The following is a 25,581-nucleotide window of genomic DNA, read 5'->3' as shown; positions in this document are numbered from 1 at the left end:
CACCCTATCTAGTCCTTTCAACATTCGGTAGCTTTCAGTGAGATCCCCCTGCATTCTTCTAAATTCCTAGTGTCTTATAAGGGCTCAGCATTATCTCCTTGCTTTTATATTGAAATAAATGCCAACATTGTATTTGCCTTCTTTACCACAGAGTGAACCTGTAAATTAACCTTCTGGGAGTCTTACACAAGGACTCCCAAATCCCTCTGCACCTCTGATGCTTGAACCTTCTCCCCATTTAGATATTAGTCCACACTATTGTTCCTTTTACCAAAATGTATGATCATACATTTCCCAACACTGTATTCTATCTGCCCCCTTTTTTGCCCATTCTTCCAACTTGCGCAAATCCTGCTGCAATTGCATTGCTTCCTCAGCACTACCTACACCTCCACCTATCATTGTGTCATTCACAAACTTTGCCACAAAATCATCAATTCCATGATCCAAATCACTGACAAACAATGTGAGAAGTAGCTTTCCAGAAGGCTGTCCCCATCACTGGCCAAACTGACCAGCGCCCTTAACCAGCAATGGGGAGACAAGTCTCTGAGGTTCAATGGGTTGACTGTGGAATTCCTCCAGACCTTCTGGGACATACTGGGTGCTGACTACACCAGGATCCTGGGTGAAAGCCTGGTGAGCACAAGAGGGCATATTTTTAAGGTGTTTGTAAGTAGGTACAAAGGAGATGTCAGGGGTAAGTTTTTATGCAGAGAGTAGTGAGTGCGTGGAATGGGCTGCCAGCAGTGGTGGTGGGGGGTGGAAGCGATAGTCTTTTGAGAGACTCCTGGATGGATACATGGAGCTTAGAAAAATAGAGGGCTATGGGTAAGTTGAGGTAGTTCTAAGGTAAGGACATGTTCGGCACAGCTTTGTGGGCTGAAGGGCCTGCATTGTGCTGTAGGTTTTCTGTGTTTCTATGAATGCGTGTCTGAGGAACTGGTGTAAGGGGAAGGGTTACTGACTTATGGATGATTGGGATCTCTTCTGGAGAAGGTATGGCCTATACAAAAGGGATGGGTTACACCTCAACCCAAGGGGGACCAATATCATTGTGGGAAGGTTTTCTAGAGCTGTTTAAAATAAATGATAATGGAATAGGAACTGAAATGATAGGGCTGAGGATAGGGATGGTGGTTTACAAACAGAAGTCATATATTATGAGACTGTTAGGCAGATAATTGAGCAAACATGCAGTTAGTGGGATGGGCTGCAGTGTAATTGGGGACAAAATTGAAAAGGGTGATATACAGGTCTGAAGGTGTAATAATTGAATGCATGCAGTATGCAGAATAATATAGATGATCTTGTAGCACAGTTCTAAATTCCCAGGTATGACATTGTGAATATCACGGAATCATGGCTGGAAGAGATTGTAGTTGGGAATTAGGATACACAATCTATTGAAAGGTCAGCAGAGGAGGAGTACCTCTGCTGGGAACAAATGAAATCAAATCTTTAGAAAGGGGTGACAAGGGATCGGAAGATGTAGAATCCTTGTAGGTGGAGTCAAGAAAATGCAAGGGTAAGAAGACCCTGATGGGAGTTATTTACAAGTATCCAAAAAGTAGCCTACAAATTACAGCAGGAGATAGAAAAAGAACAGCAAAAAGGCAATGTCATTTTGTTCATAGGAGATTTCAATATGCAGATAGATTGTGAAATCAAGCTGATGCTGGATCTCAAGAGAGAGAATTTATGGAATGCCTCTGAGATAACTTTCTGGATTAGATTGTGGTTGAGCCTACTAAGGGATTAGCTATTCTGGACTGGGTGTTGTATAATGAACTGGAATTGATTAGAGAGCTTAAGGTAAAGAAACCCTTAAGAAACAGTGATCATAATACGATTGAATTCACCCTGCAATTTGAAAGGGAGAAGCTAAAGTCAGATGGAGAATAAATGGAATTATAGAGGCATGAGAGAGGAGCTGGCCAAAGTTGATTTGAAGAGGACACTAGCAAGGATGACGGCAGAACAGCAATGGCTGGAGTTTCTGGGGGCAATTCGGAAGGCACAGGATGGATACATCCCAAAGCAGAGGAAGTATTCTGAAGGCAGGATGGCACAACTGTGACTGACAAGGCAAGACAAAGCCACCATAAAAGAAAGATGAGGGCATATAATATGGCAAAAATCAGTGCAAAGTTAGAGGAGTGAAAATTATTTAAAACCAAAAGAAGGCACCTTGAATAAAACTAAGGAGGGGGGAATATGAGATATGAAGGTAAGCTAGCCAAAGCTGAAGAAACTGGAGAGGGTTCAAAGAAGGTTCACAAAAATGATTCCAGGTTTGAACAGCTTTTCATATAAGAGTGTTTGAACTCTGTATTTACTGGAATTCAGAAGAATGAGGGGTGACTCTTGTCCTGTGCTTGCTGGAATTTAGAAGAATGAGAGGGGATCTCATCGAAACCTATTGAATGCTGAAAGGTTGAGATGGCTCATAGCTCCGTGACAGACCACCATGGCATGTCCAGATATCAGGCAAAAGTGGCTCAGAGCTCTGTTCTGCTCTGCGTTTTGGGTCTGTCAGCTTCTTGATGATTTGCCCTGTAACATGGTGAAGTGAGCTGAGGCTGAAGCTCTGGGCTTGCCCCAGTTGCTCTGAATGCTCTGACTCAGTTTTGTTCTGAATGCTGTTGCTTCCTTTTATTGTTTGCATGATTTGTTTTTCCTCTCTGAGCATTTTTAAAAATTTGGTTCTTTTTGGTTTCTTATTTTGTGGCTGCTCATAAGGAAACAAATTTCATGGTTGTATAACTTAGACTAACTTTGTTAATAAATATACACTTCTTTGAGTGGATGTGAAGGGGATTTTTACATTGGTGGGGGAAGTCTAGGATCAGAGGGCACAGCCTCAAAATAGAGGGACATCAATTTAGAACAGAGATGAGAAGGAATTTCCTCAGTCAAAGGATGATAAATCTGTGAAATTCATTGCCTTGGCTGGAACCATCTCACACCCCTGAGCCAGCCCCACACTCACTGTGATGGGTTGGGAAACTACCTCCCCTGCAGGAGGTACTCTGCAGGTACAGGGTACCCTATCCTAAATCCCAAATGTCTGATGGAGGTGTATGGTGGACAGGTTACCGTGGTGGATACGTTCTTGATTAGTCAGGGCGTGAAAGGTTACGGAAGAATTCAGGAGAATGGGGTTGAGAGGGAAATGGATTGGTGATGATGAAATGGAGGAGAAGACTTGACGGACCGAATGGCCTAATTCTGCTCCTATGTCTTATGGACAGATGTTTGTCAGTGAATCACGACCACCCTGTCAGGACTCTGTGTGTGCTTGGACTCAGACTGTTGCCCATGTCTGTTTTATGGTCCTGTGGGGTGCCTGACAAAGTTCAATGGATCTTTGACAGTGCCCTTTTGTTTTGGGCTGCCCAACATCAGGGCAACTATCCTCTGTCTGCACAGAGCCTTTCCTGTGCGCTCTTTGGAAGTGGTTGACAGGTCTGGCTCGTGTGAGCCAGAGATGAAAGTAGTGTTTTCAGATGTCCTCCTTATGATCACCAATCCTGTAGACCTACAGGGGATACAAGACTGCCAGCGGGTTTTGTCAGTCGCCTCCTCTGCCAGGGTCAACAGGAAAAGGTGCTCCCGTCTTTTAGTGGGTCAGTAGGGCAAGGGAGTGGACTCCCTGCCAGAGGAGCCAAGTCTATTTGTGTGGAGCAGCACTTACCTCCACCTAAGGGTTTGAGACACTTGACTGGTGAACTGTTGGGACTTAGGATAGGTTTCCAGTGCAGGCAGAGTTGTAGGGGAGGTGGTTTCTCATCCTGCCACAGTGGTTGTGGGGTGCAGGGTGGCTCCAGCCAAGACAACCCCTACTCCACTAGAGGTGTTTGTGGGACCCAAACCGGGAGATCTCCTTTAGGAGATGAGCCACTTTGCAGAGATACCCACCGTGCCATCCCACGATGTATGGGCTGCTCTTGCGCACTTTTGCCTGATATCTGGACATGCCATGGTGGTCTGTCATGAAGGAGGCCCCCCGTGAAAGTCTCTCTATGCAGGGTTTTACCCCTGTACATTGGGGTTGGGTGAAGGGCAGGGCAGTATTGCTAATAGATTCTGAGCAAGTTCACATCCACCTGTCTTTTCTGTGGACGGGAGAAGTCAGAGTACCATGTCTACTGGATGCATGAGAGATTGCAGCCTTGGTTTGAATATCTGAAGGGGCTGTTGCTCAAGTTCTGGCTGCACTTCACCTCCATACTCCTGGTTATGGGTACCCTGTACAGAGGGGGCAGGTTGCTCACAGTGGTCAGCGGGTAGTCGAGGACTCAGCCTGGGCCAACTGCCTGCCACTCTTCCAGGTGTTCTTGGAGAGGGAGTATACCATCATTACGGGTTCACAGGGGGAATTCCTGGGAGAGTGGGCCCCCAGTGAATTGACTGCTTTATAGACAGTAATAAAACAGATTTTAATTTGAATTTGTTCACTGTCTTATAAATATATTTGATGTTTGTATTTCATCTATTTTTGTGTGAATAAACTTTTGTAGTTTTGGAAAACAAAGGGTGTCTTTAGAGTGAGTGCATGCAACCATTATGGGTACAGTGGGGGAACTGGGAAGGGTGGGACCTCCCAAGGAATTGAGTGCGTTATAGATGGTAACCCCAATCCTTTGTATGTCTTATGTAGGTCTGATAGGAGTGGTACTGAGGGAGAACCACACTGCGTCTCAGCTCGTTCCCCGGTGCTACGACATCACATTGCCCTGGCTGTAAGGCTGCATCGTCGAGGTTGGTATTGACCATCACCAGAGCTGCTCTCCATGGATCCCGCGAGTGAGTGGAGACACTGCTTCTTTCAGTGTGTGTCAGAGCGAGGATGAATTGGCACTGGGACGGAAGGTCCACCACTCTCACCTGCATCAGAGTGCTGTAAAGATTGAGCACTATCCCCAGGTGATCCTGCAGCCAGCCGTTCCCCATTGCATTCTGCCGTTCCTGCTCTGCCTCCTCCTTCCGCTTGTCCGAGATGTCCCATAGACACTCCCGCAGAGTCTGCACACACACACACACAAAATAGGCCGTTACCAACTTCCGTGAGCCCCAGACTGCAGTGCAACCCTGCACTAGTTCCTCACGCACCCAAACACACAACACTTGCACACACTATGGTCTGTTATCCTCTGTCCCTGTACATTGGCATGTACCAGATCCCCATCACACGCCCACTGGTACCCTCCCCAACCCCTGCTCTTGGTCTGTGTCCAAATCGTTCCATACGCCCGAGCCAAAGCTCACTGGGCACCTCCCAGATTCCATGGGTACACAGCACGATGACGCATAGCATTGAGCCCATTCTCATCTGAACTCATACCCGGGGGAAGGGTTGGCACTCTGTGTTCACACTTGGAGAGGGGCCCCACTCTGTGTTCACACGGGGAGGGGCCCACACTGAGTTCACATTTAGAGAGAGACCCACACTGTGTTCACACAGGGAGGGGCCTGCACTCAGTGTCCACACAGGGAGGGGCCCACACTGTTCACACTCGGGGAGGGGCCTGCACTCAGTGTCCACACAGGGAGGGGCCCACACTGTTCATACTTGGGGAGGGGCCCACATTCAGTGTCCACACGGGGATGGGCCCACACTGTTCACACTCGGGGAGGGGCCCACATTCAGTGTCCACACGGGGAGGGGCCCACACTGTTCATACTTGGGGAGGGGCCCGCATTCAGTGTCCACACGGGGAGGGGCCCACACTGTTCATACTTGGAGAGGGGCCCGCATTCTGTGTCCACACGGGGAGGGGCCCACACTGTTCACACTCGGGGAGGGGCCCGCATTCAGTGTCCACACGGGGATGGGCCCACACTGTTCACACTCGGGGAGGGGCCCACATTCAGTGTCCACACGGGGAGGGGCCCACACTGTTCATACTTGGGGAGGGGCCCGCATTCAGTGTCCACACGGGGAGGGGCCCACACTGTTCACACTCGGGGAGGGGCCCACATTCAGTGTCCACACGGGGAGGGGCCCACACTGTTCATACTTGGAGAGGGGCCCGCATTCTGTGTTCATACTCGGAGAGGGGCCCTCACTGTTCACACTCGGGGAGGGGCCCACATTCAGTGTCCACACGGGGAGGGGCCCACACTGTTCATACTTGGAGAGGGGCCCGCATTCTGTGTTCATACTCGGAGAGGGGCACACGCTCATTGCTCACACTCAGTGAAGGACCCACACACATTGTTCACAGAGAGAGCCTGTTCTCTGTGTTCACACCCAGGAAGGGGCCCACACTGTTCACACTTGGGGAGGGGCCCGCACTCTGTGTTCGTACTCGGAGAGGGGCTTACCCTCTGTGTTCACACTCAGTGACACGCACTTGATGCTCGCAGAGAGGGGCCTGCACTCTGTGATCACACTCAGAGAGGGAACCACACTCTGTGTTCACACCCAGGAAGGGGCCCACACTGTTCACACTCGGGGAGAGGCCCGCGCTCTGTGTTCGTACTCGGAGAGGGGCTTACCCTCTGTGTTCACACTCAGTGACTCGCACTTGATGCTCGCAGAGAGGGGCCTGCACTCTGTGATCACACTCAGAGAGGGAACCACACTCTGTGTTCACACCCAGGAAGGGGCCCACACTGTTCACACTCGGGGAGAGGCCCGCGCTCTGTGTTCGTACTCGGAGAGGGGCTTACCCTCTGTGTTCACACTCAGTGACTCGCACTTGATGCTCGCAGAGAGGGGCCTGCACTCTGTGATCACACTCAGAGAGGGAACCACACTCTGTGTTCACACCCAGGAAGGGGCCCACACTGTTCACACTCGGGGAGAGGCCCGCGCTCTGTGTTCGTACTCGGAGAGGGGCTTACCCTCTGTGTTCACACTCAGTGACACACATTTGATGCTCGCAGTGAGGGGCCTGCACTCTGTGATCACACTCAGAGAGGGAACCACACTCTGTGTTCACAGCCAGGGAGGGAGCCACGCTCATCTGTGTTCACACTTGGGGAGGGAACCACACTGTTCTCACACTCATTGACAGACCCACACTCTCAGTTCACACTGGTGAAGGGGCCCACACTGTGTTCATACACAGGAAAGGGCCCATTCTCTGTGATCACACTCAGAGAGTGACCCACACTCATCTGTTTTCACACTCAGGGAGGGACACACTCTGTGTTCATTCTCGGGGTTCAGTCCACACTGTTCTCACACTCAGTGATGGACCCACCCTCTCTGTTCACAGTTGTAAAGGGACCCACACTCATCTGTGTTCACACTTGGGGAGGGCCGGTACTTTACATTCAAACTCAGGGAGGGATGAAAACTCTGTGTTCACACTCAGGAAGGGCAACGTTCATCTCTGTTTACACACAGCTGGAGTGGCGTGCACGTTTCTGTTCACACTCGGGTAGGGGGTATAGGCCTGTGTTCACACCAGCAGGGGTGACAAGCGTCCATGTTTACACTCAGGTGGGCCACACATGCCTGTGTTGACAGTCGGGGACACATCAACTCACATAGAGCCGCAGCATCAGTTCAGCTTTGACATCATCGTCACCGTGCAGGTCGTCAGGGATGGAATTGTAGTCGTCCTGCCACTGGGATACAAACGCCTGTTTGTGGTCTGGGCGACTTTCCATGTATTCCCAAAAATCATTCCTAGAGACAGGAACAGGGAACTCATTGGTGATCCTCATCAACCTCCTTCAAAATAATGACAACAAAGAAGAAAAAAGCAGTGCAAGCCATTCAGCCCATCACACCTGTCCCATCAGTCTGCACACAGTCTTAAGCCATCACTCCAAACCCCCTTCCATCAGTCTATATGCACTCTTTAGCCGTCCGCTCTCTCCCTGTCCATCTGTCTGCAGTCTTTAGCCGTCCACATCCACCCCATCTGTCTGTACACAGTCATTAGCCGTCTACATCCACCCCATCCGTCTGCACAGTCTGTAGCCTTCTACATTCACCCCATCTGTCTACACACAGTTATTAGCCATCTACATCCACCCCATCTGTCTGCACAGTCATTAGCCGTCTACATCCACCCCATCTGTCTGCACAGTCTGTAGCCGTCTACATCCACCCCATCTGTCTGCACAGTCTGTAGCTGTCTACATCCACCCCATCTGTCTGCACACAGTCATTAGCCGTCTACATCCACCCCATCTGTCTGCACAGTCTGTAGCCGTCTACATCCACCCCATCTGTCTGCACAGTCTGTAGCTGTCTACATCCACCCCATCTGTCTGCACACAGTCATTAGCCGTCTACATCCACCCCATCTGTCTGCACACAGTCATTAGCCGTCTACATCCACCCCATCTGTCTGCACAGTCTGTAGCCGTCTACATCCACCCCATCTGTCTGCACAGTCTGTAGCCGTCTACATCCAGCCAATCTGTCTGCACAGTCTGTAGCCGTCTACATCCACCCCATCTGTCTGTACACAGTCATTAGCTGTCTACATCCACCCCATATGTCTGCACAGTCTGTAGCCGTCTACATCTTCTGCACAGTCTGTAGCCGTCTACATCCACCCCATCTGTCTGCACAGTCTGTAGCCGTCTACATCCAGCCAATCTGTCTGCACAGTCTGTAGCCGTCTACATCCACCCCATCTGTCTGTACACAGTCATTAGCTGTCTACATCCACCCCATATGTCTGCACAGTCTGTAGCCGTCTACATCTTCTGCACAGTCTGTAGCCGTCTACATTCACCCCATCTGTCTGCACACTGTAGCCATCTACATCCACCCCATCTGTCTGCACAGTCATTAGCCGTCCACATCCACCCTATCTGTCTGCACACAGTCATTAGCCGTCTACATCCACCCCATCTGTCTGTACCCAGTCATTAGCCGTCTACATCCACCCCATCTGTCTGCACAGTCATTAGCCGTCCACATCCACCCTATCTGTCTGTACCCAGTCATTAGCCGTCTACATCCACCCCATCTGTCTGCACAGTCTGTAGCCGTCTACATCCACCCCATCTGTCTGCACAGTCTGTAGCCGTCTACATCCACCCCATCTGTCTGCACAGTCTGTAGCCGTCTACATCCAGCCAATCTGTCTGCACAGTCTGTAGCCGTCTACATCCACCCCATCTGTCTGTACACAGTCATTAGCTGTCTACATCCACCCCATATGTCTGCACAGTCTGTAGCCGTCTACATCTTCTGCACAGTCTGTAGCCGTCTACATCCACCCCATCTGTCTGCACAGTCTGTAGCCGTCTACATCCAGCCAATCTGTCTGCACAGTCTGTAGCCGTCTACATCCACCCCATCTGTCTGTACACAGTCATTAGCTGTCTACATCCACCCCATATGTCTGCACAGTCTGTAGCCGTCTACATCTTCTGCACAGTCTGTAGCCGTCTACATTCACCCCATCTGTCTGCACACTGTAGCCATCTACATCCACCCCATCTGTCTGCAGACAGTTTTTCTTGGTCGACACACCATCCATCTGTCTGCCATCCACTCCGAGCCCTGTCCATTTGTCTGAGCACAGTCTTATTCTATCTACCCCACTGTCACTCTGTCAGCACACAGTCTTTAGCCGTCCACACACCGTCCGTCTATCCTCTGTCATGTACACGCAACCCTGTAACAGTATCAGCAGCAACAGAACAGGCCTGGAGTCTGTTCACAAAACACTATTTTATTAGTAACTATGTCAAAAGCAACTTAAAGTAGGCAGATGGGTGACGGTCCAGAGAGGCAGGGGGAGCAAGCAGAGAGAGCAGAGCGCCCCTGCGGCCATTCCCATTAACAATAACTATACCGTACTGGATACTGTTGATGGGGATGACCTACCAGGAATGAGTTGTAGTGGTCCTGCCTCTGGCACAGAGGTTGAACCCTCAACTAGAAAGGGGAGGAAGGAAGAGAAGAGAGCGATAGTTTTAGGGGATTCTATAGTCAGGGGGGCAGATAGGAGATTTTGTGGGGCAGATCGGGAGTCTCGGATGGTATGTTGCCTCCCTGGTGCCAGGGTCCGGGACATCTCAGATCGGTGCAGGCTATTCTTGAGAACGAGGGCATGAACCCAGATGTAGTGGTCCATGTAGGGACCAACGATGTAGGTAAGGTGAGTGAGGGGGTCCTGCTTAGAGAGTTCAGGGAGTTAGGAGTGAAGCTGAAAGGCAGGACCTCCAGGGTGACAATCTCGGGATTGCTACCTGTGCCACGTGCGAGTGAGGTGAAGAATAGAATGATTATGCACATCAATATGAGGCTGAGAGCGTGGTGCAGGAAGGAAGGGTTCAGGTTTTTGGATAAATGGTCTTTGTTCCAGGGACATTGGGATCTGTTTCAAAGGGATGGTCTACATCTGAACCGGAGGGGCACTAACATTCTTGCAGGAGTGTTTGCCAGTGCTGCTCCGGGGGGTTTAAACTAGATGTGCAGGGGGCAGGGATCCAGATCCAGAGGGTTGGTCAGAAGGAGCATGGGGTTAAATGTGTAGAAGGTTTGGGTGATCTTGAGAAGGTCATCAAAATTCAGGGTGCAATTAGCCCAATGGAAGTTCAAGGAGCTGGGTTAGGTACAGTAGACAGTGTTTTAAGCAAAGAGAGGAGGAATGGGCTCAGAATTCTATACTTGAATTCTATACTTGAATGCGCGTAGTGTCAGAAATAAGACAGATGAGCTTGAAGCTCAGATGAAAATAGGGAACTACGATATTGTTGGGATAACGGAGACATGGCTGCAAGGGGATCAGGCCTGGGAATTGAGTGTACCAGGGTATACATGCTATCGTAGAGACAGAAATATGGGAAGAGGGGGTGGGGTGGCCCTGTTGGTGAGGAATGAGATTCAGTCCTTAGCAAGAGGTGACTTGGGAACAGGGGAAGTAGAGTCTGTGTGGATTGAGCTGAGGAACAGTAAGGGTAAAAAGACCCTAATGGATGTTGTGTACAGGCCCCCAAACAGTAGCGTGGATATTGGGCACAAGTTGATTAGGGAGTTAACATTGGCATGTGTTAAAGGTAATGCAGTCATTATGGGAGATTTCAACATGCAGGTGAACTGGGAGAATCAGGTAGGTGCTGGACCCCAGGATAGGGAGTTTGTGGAGTGTCTAAGAGAAGTATTTTTGGAACAGCTTGTGCTTGAGCCAACCAGGAACGAGGCTATTTTGGACTTGGTGATGTGTAATGAACAGGAATTGATAAGTGATCTTGAAGTAAAGGAGCCATTAGGAAGTAGTGATCATAACATGATAAGTTTTTATCTACAATTTGAGAGGGATAAGGGCAGATCAGAGGTGTCAGTGTTGCAATTAAATAAAGGAGACTACGGAGCCATGAGGAAAGAGCTGGCCAAAGTTAAATGGGCGGATGCCCTGGAAGGAAAGACAGTGGATCAGCAGTGGCAGATATTCTTGGGGATAATACAAAAGATGCAAAAGCAGTTCATTCCAATGAGAAGGAAGGATTCAAAGAGGGGGAAGGGGCCACAGTGGTTGACAAAGGAAGTCAGAGATTGTATAGCATTAAAGAAAAAGAAGTACGACAGGGCTAAGATGAATGGGAATACAGATGATTGGGAAAGTTTTAAGGAACAGCAGATCTTAACTAAAAAAGCAATACGGAGAGAAAAAATCAGCTATGAGCTCAGTCTAGCCAGGAATATAAAAGGGAATAGCAAAAGCTTTTTTTAGCTATGTGAAGAGAAAGAAGATAGTTAAGAACAATGTTGGCCCCTTGAAGAATGAATTGGGAGAAATTGTTATGGGAAACAGGGAAATGGCAACAGAATTTTATGCGTACTTTACATCTGTCTTCACCAGGGAGGACACAAGCAATCTCCCAGATGTATGGATGGGCCAGGGTCATAAGATATCAGAGGAATTGAGACAGATTGACATTAGGAAAGAAACTGTGATGAGTAGAATGGTAGGACTGAAGGCTAATAAATCCCCGGGTCCAGATGGTCTGCATCCAAGGGTTCTAAAAGAGGTGGCTCAGGAAATTGCGGATGCATTGGTAATCATTTTCCAATGTTCCTTAGATTCAGGATCAGTTCCTGAAGATTGGAGAGTGGCTAATGTTATCCCACTTTTCAAGAAGGGAGGGAAGGAGAAAACGGAGAACTATCGCCCTGTTAGCCTAACGTCAGTCGTGGGGAAGATGCTTGAGTCCATTATTAAGGACGAAATAGTGGCACATCTTGATGGCAGAAATAGGATTAGGCCGAGCCAGCATGGATTTACCAAGGGCAAATCATGCTTGACTAATCTGTTGGAGTTTTTTGAGGGTGTAACAAGGATGTTAGACGAGGGTAAGCCAGTGGATGTTGTGTACCTAGATTTTCAGAAGGCATTCGATAAGGTGCCACATAGGAGATTGGTGAGTAAAATCAGAGCTCATGGCATTGGGGGCAGGGTTTCAACATGGATAGAAAACTGGTTGGCAGATAGAAAGCAAAGGGTAGCAGTGAATGGGTGTTTCTCGAACTGGCTGGAGGTGACCAGTGGGGTACCACAGGACTCTGTATTGGGACCACAGCTCTTTACGATTTATGTCAACGATTTAGATGAGGGCATTGTCAGCAAGTTTGCTGACGATACTAAACTGGGTGGCAGTGTGACATGCGAAGAGGACGTTAGGAGAATACAGGGAGACTTGGATAGGCTGGGTGAGTGGGCAGATACTTGGCAGATGTCATTCAATGTGAATAAATGTGAAGTTATCCACTTTGGAAGCAGGAACAAGAGGGCAGAGTATTGTCTGAACGGTGTAGAGTTAGGTAAGGGAGAAATGCAAAGAGACCTAGGAGTCCTAGTTCACTAGTCAATGAAGGTGAATGAGCAAGTGCAACAGGCAGTGAAGAGGGCAAATGGAATGTTGGCCTTTGTTACAAGGGGAATTGAGTACAAGAGCAAGGATGTCCTTTTGCATTTGTACAGGGCCCTGGTGAGACCACACCTGGAATATTGTGTACAGTTTTGGTCTCCAGGTTTAAGGAAGGACATTCTGGCAATTGAGGAAGTGCAGCGTAGATTCACTAGGTTGATTCCTGGGATGGCAGGGCTGTCTTACGCAGAGAGATTGGAGAGATTGGGCTTGTACACGCTGGAATTGAGGAGATTGAGAGGGGATCTGATTGAAACGTTTAAGATAATTAAAGGATTTGATAGGATTGAGGCAGGAAATATGTTCCAGATGTTGGGAGAGTCCAGTACCGGAGGGCATGGATTGAGAATAAGAGGTCAATTATTTAAAACAGAGTTGAGGAAGAGCTTCTTCTCCCAGAGAGTTGTGGAGGTGTGGAATGCACTGCCTCGGAAGACGGTGGAGGCCAATTCTCTGGATGCTTTCAAGAAGGAGCTAGATAGATATCTGATGGATAGGGGAATCAAGGGATACGGGGACAAGGCAGGGACTGGGTATTGATAGTGAATGATCAGCCATGATCTCAGAATGGTGGTGCAGACTCGAGGGGCCGAATGGTCTACTTCTGCACCTATTGTCTATTGTAAATCAAGAGTTAACGGTGTTATGCATGTATAGGTGTAAGTAAAGTTCCCACACTTCTTCAAGCTCAGGTGGCAAGCAATACAGTCTTACAATGGTATGTAAGAAAGTTCAGTTCAGATGCACGGGTTAACTAATGCCAGATGTTTGTAATCCAAAGGCAAATGCTGTGAGAAGACAATTATGTCGATATTCCACAGATTCCACGACAGCAATACAAAATAACAATGGCAGTAGGTTTTATCTCCAAAGTTGCCCCACTCCACACACGAAGTATCACCGACAGTGATCTTCAATGAATATCTTTTCAACACTAGTGGTCCCACACCCGAATTCAGCCATGGGACATCTCAAGGTGGTGGCCACAGGATACTCAAACAGATTCCACGTATGGATTATCACCAACAGCAGCTTATCACAAAGTGGACCATCTTGAAGGAAAGCAGCACCCAGGCAAGGTTGAAAGACCGGTAGATTCCACATGGTTACCCCAAACACACAACGTGACAGACACTGATCCAGTTCCATGGCATACGAAATGAGAATGAGAGAGAGAGAGAGAGAGAGAGATACTTCTATTGAGTGAATCCATCTTGACTCTAACTGTGTGTTTCTGTGTGTCTGTAACTGTCCTTGTAAATTCAAAGCAAGCTGCAGAGAAACCATAACATCGATTGTCCATCAAATAACTCCATCTTTCTTTCTCTCTCTCGAGCAGCTCAAACAGAGCCCAAAAGTCAGTCTCATTCTCCTGGCATTTTAAAGTGACAGTCCACAGAAAAAATTAACCCTGGAGGTACATAACAAACCCCTGTCCATCTGCCTCAACACAGTCTTTAGCCTTCCACATGGCCTCCCCATCCATCTGAATACACAGTCTATATCCGTTAACTGCCTCTTTGTCCAACTGTCCTAAACCAGTCTTTCTCCATCCAGCCCCCAGCCCATCTGTCTGCATACAGTCTCCAGCTATCAACCCACCACATCATTAACTCCCTCCCTGTTCATCTGTCTGCACACAGTCCTTAGATGTCCACTCACTCCTCACCCATGTCTGCATTCTTCAGCCGTCAACCCATCTGTCAATCTCTGCACACAGTCTTCAGCCGTCCACTCCCTCCCTGTCCATCTTCAGCACAGTCTTCAGCCGTCCACTCCCTCCCTGTCCATCTTCAGCAATCTATTTTCACACTGGGGGGGGGGGACAGCACTCTGTGTTCACACTTGGGGAGGGCCCACACTATGTGTTCACACTCAGGGAGGGATCCACACTCTGTTGACACTCAGGGCTGGGTATGCTTGTCTGTTTCCACACTCAGGGTTGGGCATGCTATCCTGATACATCCCCTTTAAAGTTTCCCCACTTTCCTTAATCCCATGCACTTTTCTAATTGGCATCTCCCAACTGACTGTCTGCTCAAACTATGCTTCTGATAACCTTTCACATCACAACGAGAGGGACCTGAGGAGCAATTTTTCTTCACAGAGGATGGATGGGTGTATGCAACAAGCTGCCAATGGAGGTGGTAAAGGAGGGTAGAATTACAACTATAAAAGGACATTTCGAACAGATTTAGTGGGATATGTGTCAAACACTGTGAAATGTAACTCGCTCATGCATACACTTGGACCCGCTTATTATCATATACAGTACTTTCCTTTGTATTTCATTCATACAGTTCACCTCATCACATCAACACATGGCAGGAAAAGGAACAACAGAATGCAGAATAAGTTGCTACATTAACTGAGAAAGCGCACTTTAGGTGCAAGGCCAGCCTCAGGTAGATTGTGAGATCCATCTTTTTTGTACTAGACAATTTAATAGTCTCATGAATGTGGAGTAAAAGCTGTCCTTGAGCCTGGTGGTACATGCATTCAGACATTTGCATTTTCTAATGGAAGGAAGATGAAAGAGGCAAGAATGAACAGGGTGGGTAGGCTGTCAGTTCCTTCATCCCTAGCACATGGCAGGTACAGAGGAAGGAATGTGGGGTTGCAGGGTTCTGCACATCCACTCTCCACTCTCCTCCAGATCAGACTCTGTGTACCTTCATGCACTTCCTGCTTGGAACTGTCCCCACTTCTCATCCCTTTTCCCGAAACTGCCCTCACCGAAGCGTGTGCAGGTCCTGGACGGCCCGGAGTTGTTCCCTGCGCAGCTCCTGCATCACTCTGTGGATGGTGCTGGTTTGTGTCTCCACAATGCTGTCCCAGTAACGACAGAGGTACTCAGCAATCTCCTGAAACGCAGCAGATGCAGCCAACCGCAAAGAACAGGTTTGTTACATTAAGAACTATTTTCAAATTTAAACAATAATCACCCTTGTCCAGGACACACTCCAGATCATGCAAATCTCACCAGAGAGACAGTGCACAGCAAAGGCACCCTCTCCAGAGAAACATATCCTCAGAAGAGGGGCAGGCAGTCAGCTCAGGATTTGGGCCAAATGGAACCAAATTGACTGAGACTTGAATGGGAATCCTGGGTTGGCATGCACTAGATGGGCTGAAGGACTTGATTCTGTGATCTCAGGCCTGCAAGACTGACATATTGCAGTTCATGGGGGTATCAGCCTGCGGTGAATGACCACTTTAGCTAGGCAGTGGCACACCCACTCCGAATGGACCAGAGACAGCTTGTAGCACACAGAATCCCACTCCACACCCACTCCGAATGGACCACAGACACCTTGTAGCACACAGAATCCCACTCCACACCCACTCCGAATGGAACACAGACACCTTGTAGCACACAGAATCCCACTCCACACACACTCCGAATGGATCACAGACACCTTGTAGCACACAGAATCCCACTCCACACCCACTCCGAATGGACCACAGTCACCTTGTAGCACACAGAATCCCACTCCACACCCACTCCGAATGGACCACAGACACCTTGTAGCACACAGAATCCCACTCCACACCCACTCCGAATGGACCAGAGACACCTTGTAGCACACAGAATCCCACTCCACACCCACTCCGAATGGACCACAGACACCTTGTAGCACACAGAATCCCACTCCACACCCACTCCGAATGGACCACAGACACCTTGTAGCACACAGAATCCCACTCCACACCCACTCCGAATGGACCACAGACACCTTGTAGCACACAGAATCCCACTCCACACCCACTCCGAATGGACCACAGACACCTTGTAGCACACAGAATCCCACTCCACACCCACTCCGAATGGACCACAGACACCTTGTAGCACACAGAATCCCACTCCACACCCACTCCGAATGGACCACAGACACCTTGTAGCACACAGAATCCCACTCCACACCCACTCCGAATGGACCACAGACACCTTGTAGCACACAGAATCCCACTCCACACCCACTCCGAATGGACCAGAGACACCTTGTAGCACACAGAATCCCACTCCACACCCACTCCGAATGGACCACAGACACCTTGTAGCACACAGAATCCCACTCCACACCCACTCCGAATGGACCACAGACACCTTGTAGCACACAGAATCCCACTCCACACCCACTCCGAATGGACCACAGACACCTTGTAGCACACAGAATCCCACTCCATACCCACTCCGAATGGACCAGAGACACCTTGTAGCACACAGAATCCCACTCCACACCCACTCCGAATGGACCACAGACACCTTGTAGCACACAGAATCCCACTCCACACCCACTCCGAATGGACCACAGACACCTTGTAGCACACAGAATCCCACTCCACACCCACTCCGAATGGACCACAGACACCTTGTAGCACACAGAATCCCACTCCACACCCACTCCGAATGGACCACAGACACCTTGTAGCACACAGAATCCCACTCCACACCCACTCCGAATGGACCACAGACACCTTGTAGCACACAGAATCCCACTCCACACCCACTCCGAATGGACCACAGACACCTTGTAGCACACAGAATCCCACTCCATACCCACTCCGAATGGACCAGAGACACCTTGTAGCACACAGAATCCCACTCCACACCCACTCCGAATGGACCACAGACACCTTGTAGCACACAGAATCCCACTCCACACCCACTCCGAATGGACCACAGACACCTTGTAGCACACAGAATCCCACTCCACACCCACTCCGAATGGACCACAGACACCTTGTAGCACACAGAATCCCACTCCACACCCACTCCGAATGGACCACAGACACCTTGTAGCACACAGAATCCCACTCCACACCCACTCCGAATGGACCAGAGACACCTTGTAGCACACAGAATCCCACTCCACACCCACTCCGAATGGACCACAGACACCTTGTAGCACACAGAATCCCACTCCACACCCACTCCGAATGGACCACAGACACCTTGTAGCACACAGAATCCCACTCCACACCCACTCCGAATGGACCACAGACACCTTGTAGCACACAGAATCCCACTCCACACCCACTCCGAATGGACCACAGACACCTTGTAGCACACAGAATCCCACTCCACGTCCACTCCGAATGGACCAGAGACACCTTGTAGCACACAGAATCCCACTCCACACCCACTCCGAATGGACCAGAGACACCTTGTAGCACACAGAATCCCACTCCACACCCACTCCGAATGGACCACAGACACCTTGTAGCACACAGAATCCCACTCCACACCCACTCCGAATGGACCACAGACACCTTGTAGCACACAGAATCCCACTCCACACCCACTCCGAATGGACCACAGACACCTTGTAGCACACAGAATCCCACTCCACACCCATAGTGGTGTCCCATAGACAGTGTGTCCTGTCCATGGTCACCTGTGGTGCCCCTGGGCAGTGGTGTGTCCCATGTTAGTCTGCCGCAGGGATGTTCACCTGCGTGTTATGGAGGTTACCTGGGGCACTGGCTCATCCACGTAGACCCACTGGTCAGAACCTGGTTTGGGAGGTGGGGGGAGGGCGTCATCATTCTCACTGGCAATCTCTGATGTGTATATTTCTGGTTTTCCCTTCTGTTCCTTGCCTTTTTTGCCTTTGGCGGAGCCTGCATCAGAAAGTGAAGAGGATCAGCTTGGTTCAAGTGCACAGTCCAGTATGGAGCTTTAACCAGGAACTTCTCAGGAGATCAGAACTTTGAGTGGACGAAATGTCATTCAGGTTCGCTGGCCGACTATAGAAGGCAGCAACTCACAGCAGTTTTTTGGAGCTTTGACCAGCAGCCAGTTGGTGCTTGGGATTGATTAGCAAGAACAAATTAAAGGAAGGTGGGGCAAGTGGATCAGCCATCCTTGCAGCAACCATTGTTGGAGTGGACAGAGTTAGAGTGGAGATTTTGAGGCTTTAGCTCTTCAAGGCTTCAGTAAGAGAAGGCAAAAACAAAAAGCTGAAGATAGAGGTTCCTCCTTCCCATTTGTGATAAGTTAGAGCAATACAAATGCCATGCAGGATAGAGAAATCCTCCTCTTGCATCATGTGGGAAGTTAACGAGACCACCATACCTGGGAGAAGTGCATCCAGCTGCAGCTTCTAACAGCATTATGGAGTTGGAGCTGGAACTGGGTGAAGTCCAGATCATTCGGGACGCTGAAGGGGTGAGAGATAGGACATATAGAGGGGTAGTTACACCCAGGTGCAGGACAGTTAGGAAGGGGAAAGGGGTTAAGATGTGCAAAGTACCCCTATGGCCATCCCCTTCAACAACTGATATATCATTTTGGATACTGACAAGGGAGGGAGGGAGGGATAGTCTAACAGAGGAAAGTCACAATGGTCAAGTCTCTGGCACTGAGTCTGCCTCTGTGACTCGAAAGGGAAGTGGGGAGAAGAGGCAAGCTGTGGTGATAGGGTGTCGAGAGTTAGGCAAACAGAAAGGAGGTTCTGTGGACAAGAACAAGATTCCCATATGGTCTATTGCCTCTCAGGTGCCATGGTCCAGGACGTCTTGGATCAAGTACTCAGTGTTCTTAGGTGGAAGGGTGACCAGCCAGAAGTCATTGTCCTTGTAGGAATATAAGACATGGATAGGACAAGTAACTGGGTTCTGTAAAGGGAGTTAACAGAGTTAGGTACTATGTGAAAGGGCAGGAACTCCAGGGTTATGATCTCAGGATTGCTACCCGTGCCACATGCTAGTGAGGCTGGAACTAGGAAGATTATACAGCTTAACATGTGGCTAATCAGTTGGTGGTTCTTAAGGTTGCTATAGCCGGGGGTGGTAGTGGGGATAAGCTCCAATACCTATAAAGTGCTCCTAATGGCATGTGACTCTAACAGCCTCTGACAACCAAGTCCAACTCTTGGCCTTCACGTGTGGCTTAGCTACTAGGCCCGGCGGAACTGTTTCTACTGACAAGAGAAGGGGCAAAGGTGGACAACTGGCACCTCAGAACCAGTTGCTTCAGGCAGGTGGTGCTGGTCTGCCTTGGACGGCAGCCAGCCTGAGAGGGAAAACTCTGATTTTAAATCTTCACTGCCTTGTGGCCATAACCACCCAGGGGAAAGGCTTCGGGAGTAAACACCAAGGAAGAAATCTGGAGCCGGGGTCCCTAAGGCAGCTTGATGTTGTTTACCACTTAACTCTGGCAACCTCTGTGACGACACTGGTGCCAAGCTGTATCGGCACTTGCCCTTCCCTTGGACTACATCAGTGACAAGGAGAGGGGAACCCGCTGCACGGGCAACAGCCGGTTCTTCAAATCTTCCCACCCAGGCTCGCGCCCTGGAGAGGACACAGTCCACCAGAGTCACAAACCCATGATCCCCTGGGATTGACGGCTGCCTATTAAGCAGCTGGTGTAGAAGGAGGGCATAAGATTATTGGGTCACTGGGATCTCTTCCAGGGAAGGTGGATCCTTTACAAACCAGATATTTTGCACCTGATCTGGAAGGGGCCTAATCTCCTGGCTAATCAAGAACCTATCTATCTCTGCCTTAAATACACCCAGTGAGTTGACCTCCACAGCCGCTCGTGGCAACAAATTCCACAGATTTACCACCCTCTGACTAAAGTAATTTCTCCGCATCTCAGTTCTAAATGGACACCCTTCAATCCTGAAGTCATGTCCTCTTGTCCTAGACTCCCCTACCACGGGAAATAACTTTGCCATATCTAATCTGTACAGGCCTTTTAACATTTGGAATGTTTCTATGGTATCCCCCCTCATTCTCCTGAACTACAGGGAATACAGCCCAAGAGCTGCCAGATGTTCCTCAAACAAGAACCCTTTCATTCCTGGAATCATTCTTGTGAATCTTCTCTGAACCCTCTCCAATGTCAGTATATCGACAATTCTTGCGGACCAGCCAATGGTGGGGGAGGTGGGGAACGTTAATCACGACCGGAATACAAGTGATAAGTCAACTATAAGTCACTTATAAGTGGCTAATACACTCAATTTTGTTTCTAAAAGGGTTTATCTAACGAATTTAATATTAAGCACCCAATGCATATGTTCCTCGTATGAACATATAAAATCATTGCAACATATGAATATTGCTGAATCAGTGGGAGTCCTGGGCTTGTTTCCCTGCAACAAGACGGCCTCATCGAGGGGTGATGGGAGACAGTGATACTCGAAGGGGGTTCCTCATATCCAGTTTATTCTGCAATTTAATTTTCATGGCTCTCAGCACTTGCTTCTGTCCTGCTTGCTCACAATTTTTCCACTCAAAAAACTCAACAGGTTTGAGTTTAAGTGCTGGGCGCTTGGACTGAAGGTACCGAAGCAGCTTTGAGGGCCTCATTGCCGCCCGCCCACCACCAGATGCCTTGGCCAGTTGCGGCTGGTCGTGGGTGGGGTTAGAGGACAAAGTCAGAGCCGAAGGTCTCCGTGATGGGGCTGCGGCAGTAGCAGTCCAGACAGAGCGACCGACCGAGCGAAGAGTGCGACAGGGCATACGCCCCTCCCCCCTTTGTAGGTAGGTAGGATCTATCAGCCGACAAAAGTTTGGCTGAAGGGATGGCTTTCAGTAGATCGCAGCGAGGTAGCTGCTCTGCTACTTACGAAACACTGAGCCTGAATTAGGTAGTCTGTGAATATTTTAGCACCAGGTTCCTCACGAACATTCGGTGTGCTAAACAGGTTTAGAGGTGGCGCCCATCTGTCCGCGTTCCAGGCCAGTAGCAACGGCACTTTCCGCCGATCACCCGAGGCTAATTGGTGATCCCTGGTGTGAGGGTGTCACTGTGTTTAGGCGTACATTCAAATTCAACAGTGGGCGTGACAGGGAATGAGGAAAGGTGCAGCTGATTTATATCATTTCAAATCACCAAATCACATCGCTTCCTCGCGGCCCGGTAGCACACGCTTCACTGCCCAGTGGTTGGGGACCACTGCCATATCGAGCCTCAACATTACATCCCTGCTGTTTTATATTCTATACCTCTAGATATGAACGCCAACCTTGTATTCGCCTTCTTCAACACCGACTCAACCTGGAGGTTAACCTTTAGGGTATCTTGGACAATGACTACCATAATGTACTGGTTAGGCACAGAAGTACATTCAGCCAGAGACTCATTCCACTGAGATGTAACACTGAGCAGCATAGGAAGTCATTCCTACCTGTGGCCATCAAACTTTACAACTCCTCCCTCAGAGTGTCAGACACCCTGAGCCAATAGGCTGGTCCTGGACTTATTTCCACTTGGCACGATGGACTTAATATTATTTAATTATTTATGGTTTTATATTGCTATATTTCTTCACTATTCTTGGTGCGGCTGTAACGAAACCCAATTTCCCTCAGGATCAATAAAGAATGAATGTCTGTCTGTCTGTCTGTCTGTCTATCTTGCACAAGGACACCCAAGACCCTCCGCATCTCTGCAGTTCGAATTCTTTCCACATCTAAATAAGAGTCTGCCCATTTACTACTTCCACCAAAGTGCATGGCCATACAATTTCCAACATTGTATTTCATTTGCCACTTCTTTGCCCATTCCTCCAAACTATCTAAGTCTCTCTGCAGACTCTGTTTCCTCAACAATACTTGTCCCTCCACCTATCTTTGAATCACTGGCAAATTTAGCCACAAATCCATTAATTCCATAGTCCAAATCACTGACATACATTGTAAAAAGCAGCGGCCCCAACACTGACCCCGATGAAACTCCACTGGCCACTGGCAGCCAGCCAAAATAGGATCCCTTTATTCCCACAACACACACAAAATGCTGGTGGAACACAGCAGGCCAGGCAGCATCTGTAAGGAGAAGCACTGTCGATGTTTTGGGCTTCGTCAGGACTGACGAAGAGTCTCGGCCGAAACGTCGACAGTGCTTCTCCTTATAGATGCTGCCTGGCCTGCTGTGTTCCACCAGCATTTTAAGTGTGTTGTTTGAATTTCCAGCACCTGCAGATTTCCTCGTGTTTGTCCTTTAGTCCCATTCTCTGCTTTCTGCCGATCAGCCAGTAGCCCACCCATGCTAGTAACTCCCCTGTAATTCCATGGGCTCTTATTTTGCTAAGCAGCCTCATGTGTGGCACCTTGTCAAAGGCCTTCTGAAAATTCAAGTACACCACACCCCCTGCATCTCTGTTGTCTACCCTGCTTGTAATTTCCTCAAAAAATTGCAGTAGTTTAGACAGGCAGGATTTTCCTTTCAGGAAACCATGCTGGCTTTGGCCAATCTTGTCATGTGCCTCCAGATATGCTGTAATCTCATCCCTAACAATCGATTCCAACAACTTCCCAACCACTGATGCCAGGCTAACAGGTCTATAGTTTCCTTTCTACTGCCTCCCACTCTTCTAGTGGAGTAACATTTGCAATTTTCCAATGTCCGGTACACGCCAGAATCTATCGATTCTTGAAAGATCATTGTTAATGCCTCCACAATCTCTCCAGCTACTTCCTTCAGAATCCAAGGGTGCATTCCATCAGGTCCAGGAGATTTATCTACCTTCAGACTATTAAGCTCCATAGAACATAGATCATAGACTAGTACAGCACAGAACAGGCCCTGCCGCCCACAATGTTGTGCCGACCCTTAAACCCTGCCTCCCATATATAACCCCAGCTTAAATTCTTCTGGGCCAGCTGTACAGGCATCGGAACTCCATCTGCAACAATTCATCCCCCAACTCATCTTGCCATCACTCGTCTCCTCACTGTTTGCGGTGATAATTTAAAACAATTTACCCCAGAAAAGGTATTTTTCATGATGTTTTTACTTAGATTTCTTAGCTCTTTGACACCCAGGAAGCTTTCACATATGTTTGGTAGCACCATTTTAACCAGAAGCCTCAAAGATGCCTTATTTCCTCTCTCAAGAATATCAGTGAACCCAATGGGAAAACCATATTTAGGGTCTTTGTTACTGAGACTGACTAATTGTGTTTGAATTCCTGAGTTATCAAGGGGAGGGCTGATTCAGGGCCTGCTTGTACCATGGGGCAGCAAGGTAGCAGACATAGAACATAGAATAATACAGTACATTACAGGCCCTTCGGCCCACATTGTGCCGACCCTCAAACCCTGCCTCCCATATAACCCCCCACCTTAAATTCCTCTTTATACCTGTCTAGTAGTCTCTTAAACTTCACTAGTGTATCTGCCTCCACCACTGACTCAGGCAGTGCATTCCACGCACCAACCACTCTCTGAGTAAAAAACCTTCCTCTAATATCCCCCTTGAACTTCCCTCCCCTTACCTTAAAGCCATGTCCTCTTGTACTGAGCAGAGGTGCCCTGGGGAAGAGGTGCTGGCTGTCCACTCTGTCTATTCCTCTTAATATCTTGTACACCTCTATCATGTCTCCTCTCATCCTCCTTCTCTCCAAAGAGTAAAGCCCCAGCTCCCTTAATCTTTGATCATAATCCATACTCTCTACACCAGGCAGCATCCTGGTAAATCTCCTCTGTACCTTTTCCAATGCTTCCACATCCTTCCTATAGTGAGGCGACCAGAACTGGACACAGTACTCCAAGTGTGGCCTAACTAGAGTTTTATAGAGCTGCATCATTACATCATGTCTCTTAAACTCTATCCCTCAACTTATGAAAGCTAACACCCCATATGTTTTCTTAACTACCCTATCTACCTGCGAGGCAACTTTCAGGGATCTGTGGACATGTACCCCTAGATCTCTCTGCTTAAGTTTAAGAGACTTAATCTTAAGAGTTAAGTTTAACCCTAACCCAACCTAATAACTTGACAGTTTTATTTGGTATAGTCCCTCAATATATTCATGGTATTTCTCCATCAGACCAACATGTAATTGCATTAGTTACATTATTGGCCAGAAGGGCTATTCTGTTGAAATTGGAAAGATGTTTCTGCTCCTACTTTGATACAATGGTTCTCTCAGGTTATGCTATGTCTTAGTTTGCAGAAAATCAGAAGGTATTCTAAGGGACTGGATATATCAGTATTTAGATATACAAGGACTGATTCAGGAAAGTTGACATGGCTTAATGTCTGGTAGGTCATATCTAACCAATCTTACAGAGTTTTGAGAATGTTACCAGGGAAGAGGATGAAGGAAAGACAGTGGATGTTGTCAACATGGACTTCAGCAAGGCATTTGACAAGGTCCTCCATGGAAGGTTGATCAAGGAGGTTCAATCACTCAGCATTCAAGAGGAGGCAGGAAATTGTACAAGACATGGGCTTTGTGGGAGAAGCATGAAGGAGGAAGCAGATGGTTGCCTCACTTACTGGAAGCCTGTTACTAGTGTTATGCTGCAGGAATCTGTTTTGGTTCCTTTGTTGTTTGTCATCTATGTCAATGATCTGGATGATAATGTCATTAACTGGATCAGCAAATCTGCTGATTGGGGTGTAGTGGACAGCAGGGAAAGCTATCATGGCTTGCAGAGAGATCGGCATCAGATGAAAAAATAGCAGATAGAATTTAAAGCAGACAAGTACGAGGTTTTGCAGTTCAATAAGACCAAGCAGGGAGGTCTTACACTATGAATGGTAGGGCATTAAGGAGTGTGGTAGAACAAAGGGATTGCGGAATTAGGTCCACAATTCGATAGGGTCACAAAACCTTCATAAATCAATCTACTGAGAACAGGAGATGGATGTTACACCCACAGATTTGGCAGTGCAGCAGATTAGAAGGCCTTGGCGGGCAGGATTAAGGAAAACCCCAATGCATTCTACAAGAATGTGAAGAGCAGGAGGATAACCAT

General features: G+C 48.5%; 1 protein-coding gene across 1 annotated transcript in view; it reads right to left on the bottom strand.

The window, feature by feature from the left end:
• The window catches only part of LOC132396499 (sperm flagellar protein 2-like), an 85,406-nt gene that overhangs the window by 5,040 nt on the left and 54,785 nt on the right, over positions 1-25,581 (bottom strand). Inside the window, exons 8-11 of the mRNA XM_059974060.1 lie at positions 18,332-18,480; positions 15,592-15,719; positions 7,504-7,645; positions 4,891-5,028 (exon numbers count right to left, since the gene is read on the bottom strand). Of these exons, the coding sequence (XP_059830043.1) occupies positions 4,891-5,028; positions 7,504-7,645; positions 15,592-15,719; positions 18,332-18,480 (557 nt within the window). The remainder of the gene's footprint in view (positions 1-4,890; positions 5,029-7,503; positions 7,646-15,591; positions 15,720-18,331; positions 18,481-25,581) is intronic.

This window comes from Hypanus sabinus, chromosome 7 (assembly GCF_030144855.1).
Source record: "Hypanus sabinus isolate sHypSab1 chromosome 7, sHypSab1.hap1, whole genome shotgun sequence".
Taxonomy (NCBI): Eukaryota; Metazoa; Chordata; class Chondrichthyes; order Myliobatiformes; family Dasyatidae; genus Hypanus; species Hypanus sabinus.
Note: the sequence above shows the minus strand (reverse complement) of the source record. Positions and strands in the feature narration are given on the sequence as shown.